Source organism: Pinus tabuliformis, chromosome 1_2 (assembly GCF_031772625.1).
Source record: "Pinus tabuliformis cultivar Carrire ecotype Pingquan chromosome 1_2, CPIR1, whole genome shotgun sequence".
NCBI lineage: Eukaryota > Viridiplantae > Streptophyta > Pinopsida > Pinales > Pinaceae > Pinus > Pinus tabuliformis.
The window spans coordinates 65,443,243-65,445,759 of NC_142298.1; the positions used below are offsets into that span (position 1 = coordinate 65,443,243).

General features: G+C 33.9%; 1 protein-coding gene across 1 annotated transcript; it reads left to right on the forward strand.

The window, feature by feature from the left end:
* Positions 1 to 417: 417 nt before the first annotated feature.
* Positions 418 to 1,867, forward strand: LOC149204436 (heavy metal-associated isoprenylated plant protein 23-like). Its single transcript, XM_089393285.1, has 3 exons — positions 418 to 642; positions 758 to 833; positions 1,352 to 1,867. The coding sequence occupies exons 1-3, from the start codon at positions 562 to 564 to the stop codon at positions 1,654 to 1,656; spliced, it is 462 nt and encodes a 153-aa protein (XP_089249411.1). The 5' UTR covers positions 418 to 561; the 3' UTR covers positions 1,657 to 1,867.
* Positions 1,868 to 2,517: the final 650 nt, after the last annotated feature.

Below are 2,517 nucleotides of genomic sequence, written 5' to 3' on the forward strand. Positions count from 1 at the left end.
CAAAAAACTTTAAAAAATCACATTAAAAACGACTCAAATCTATTTATTCACAACCGTGGTCTCACATAGAGCTCAAAAGTTTGAACGTCCTTCATTGAATGGCCGTTACAGCGTTTGAGGGTTCAATCTGGCATCACTCTCTAACCCTAATTCCCGACCTGCCATTTAATTGACTTTTGCACCGTCTATGCTTTCTATAACTGTTGCCTTGCCTCATTTTAAATCTCGCTACTCTCGCTTACTTATTACTCTAAATTCCCATAAATAAAGTGTCTTTTTCCACCACTTACGCTCAGCCATCTGTCCCTTCGCAAAATTATTGGCGTTTATCATACTGTGCACGCTACCGGCCAGGCATGGCATGACAGCTTTCCAATTGAATATTCCTTCAGAATTTCCTATAAATGCTCTTAGGGGTTTGTTCTTCTGGTCACTACCATCACGCTGGTGGAGATCACATATCTGTGTCTGCCGCCTTCGTTCTCCAGGATTCTCGACAGATTTTAAACGACACTAGCAATCCCCTGTGATTTTGCTGTCTGTTTTGCCAGGCCGGTGAAAATGGGTGCATTCGCCCTTCTATCAAGCTGGATTGATGCTGCCACTAATCCTAGGTACAGGAAGAAGCGTAAACAATTTCAGGTATTTCATATTCAACTATAGAATTTTTTGTCTGTGACTTCAGCATGGGCATATAGAGGGTTGTGGTTGTTACCTTAACTAGTAAGCATTGATTCCTGCAACTGTTTATGTACAGACCGTGGAGTTGAGAGTTCGAATGGACTGTGAAGGCTGTGAGAGAAAAGTGAGAAACGCACTCAATTCAATGAAAGGTGAGTCAGTCATTTTTTTCTAGTGTAACTAAAGTTAATATAACATATTTGAGTTTGTGCAGTGGGGATTCTTTGTTTTCTTCTTCTCTATTTTATTCACTAAAGTTATATAACATATTTGAGTTTGTGCAGTGGGGATTCTTTGTTTTCTTCTTCTCTATTTTAGTCACCAAAGTTAATATAACATATTTGAGTTTGTGCAGTCAGGATTGTTTGTTTTCTTCTTCTCTATTTTATTGAATTTTATAGGGTTTTTATCTATGATTTTTCGAAATAGTAGATAAATATTGATATTGATCTTAATCTTATTGAAATCTTATATTATTATTATCTACCTATTGATCTTAATCTTACTGAAATCTTATATTATTATTATCTACCTTAATTCTTCGGAATAGCAAATAAATATGGATATTATTGTTAGATGTAGCTAGTACTAGATTGTTGCATGAAAAAACCATTGAGTTAAAAGAATTTGGAAAGGGTTTAACTTATTTTCTGAATCAATAAATGTGCAGGAGTAAGTACTGTAGAAGTGGAGAGAAAACAGTACAAGGCAACGGTGACGGGGTACGTGGATGCCAACAAGGTTCTGAAGAGAGTGAGGCAAACAGGGAAAAAGGCAGAATTATGGCCTTACAAGCCTTACCATCTGGTTTACTATCCATACACTGCTCAGGTGTATGACAAGAAGGCTCCCTCTGGCTATGTGAGGAACGTGGATCCCACCTTCCCCAGTTATCCCCATGATGGTAACAACGCCCCTGAAACATACACTACGCTCTTCAGCGACGATAATACAAATGCTTGCACTATTATGTAGCTGCCAGCTTTGTGCGGTCTGTATATTTGTATTTTTTCAGCTTCTTGCCATCATTATCTGTAACTTTCAGTACATGGCGCTGTTAGTTGTTTGATGTATATCAGAGGAGCGCTGGTTAATATTGTACGTTTTTCCGTATTGAAATGCTCTTGTGCGTGAGGCAGATTGTATCACTCGTTTATGTAAATATAAGTATTATTATGATGTCTTAAACGGGAAAAATGTGACCACTGGTCTGGTTTTCTATATTATTAGTCCACAATAATAACACAACTAAAAATTAAAATATATAAATGTAAAAATATGTTTTCCTTAAAATCAATTATTTTTACAAGTTGTTTTATTGAAAGTTTGTATATTAAATCCGCAGGAATTTAAATTTCTTGAATCTCTTTTTCCATGACTGTCTTTAAAATTTAAATAATTTAATTATAAATTTATTATAGTAAATATTAAAAACAACTCGCATATTAAATACATATTAAATTAATATAATAAAATATTTTTTATAATACATTTTTTATTTAAAATTATTTTTTTCGAAAAAAATGGTGGTCGGAGAACCAACAACCTTAAGAGATATATACAAAAGCTGCAGATATTTTAATATACCACAAAAAAATTAAAATCCGAAAGATCCCAAATTCTAACAGCAGACTATATTTCAACCTTTCTATATGATAAACCATAATATCCTTCATAAAATCTAAATTTAAAACTAATAGAGAAAATAACATAAATCATATGCCAATAAAACAACCACCCCCATCGAAAATATTTCAAATTTAAAATTATTATAATTTTCCACAATTTATATCCAATAATCAAAGATCGCCCATAAGCTTTCACCAACGACGCCTC

What these genes read in the sequence shown, in the direction of transcription:
- LOC149204436 (XM_089393285.1), top strand. Translation starts at nt 562, where the DNA reads ATGGGTGCATTCGCCCTTCTATCAAGCTGGATTGATGCTGCCACTAAT. An exon ending in AGAAGCGTAAACAATTTCAG is followed by an intron (nt 643 to 757) that starts GTATTTCATATT and finishes GTTTATGTACAG; the next exon opens with ACCGTGGAGTTGAGAGTTCG. An exon ending in CGCACTCAATTCAATGAAAG is followed by an intron (nt 834 to 1,351) that starts GTGAGTCAGTCA and finishes ATAAATGTGCAG; the next exon opens with GAGTAAGTACTGTAGAAGTG.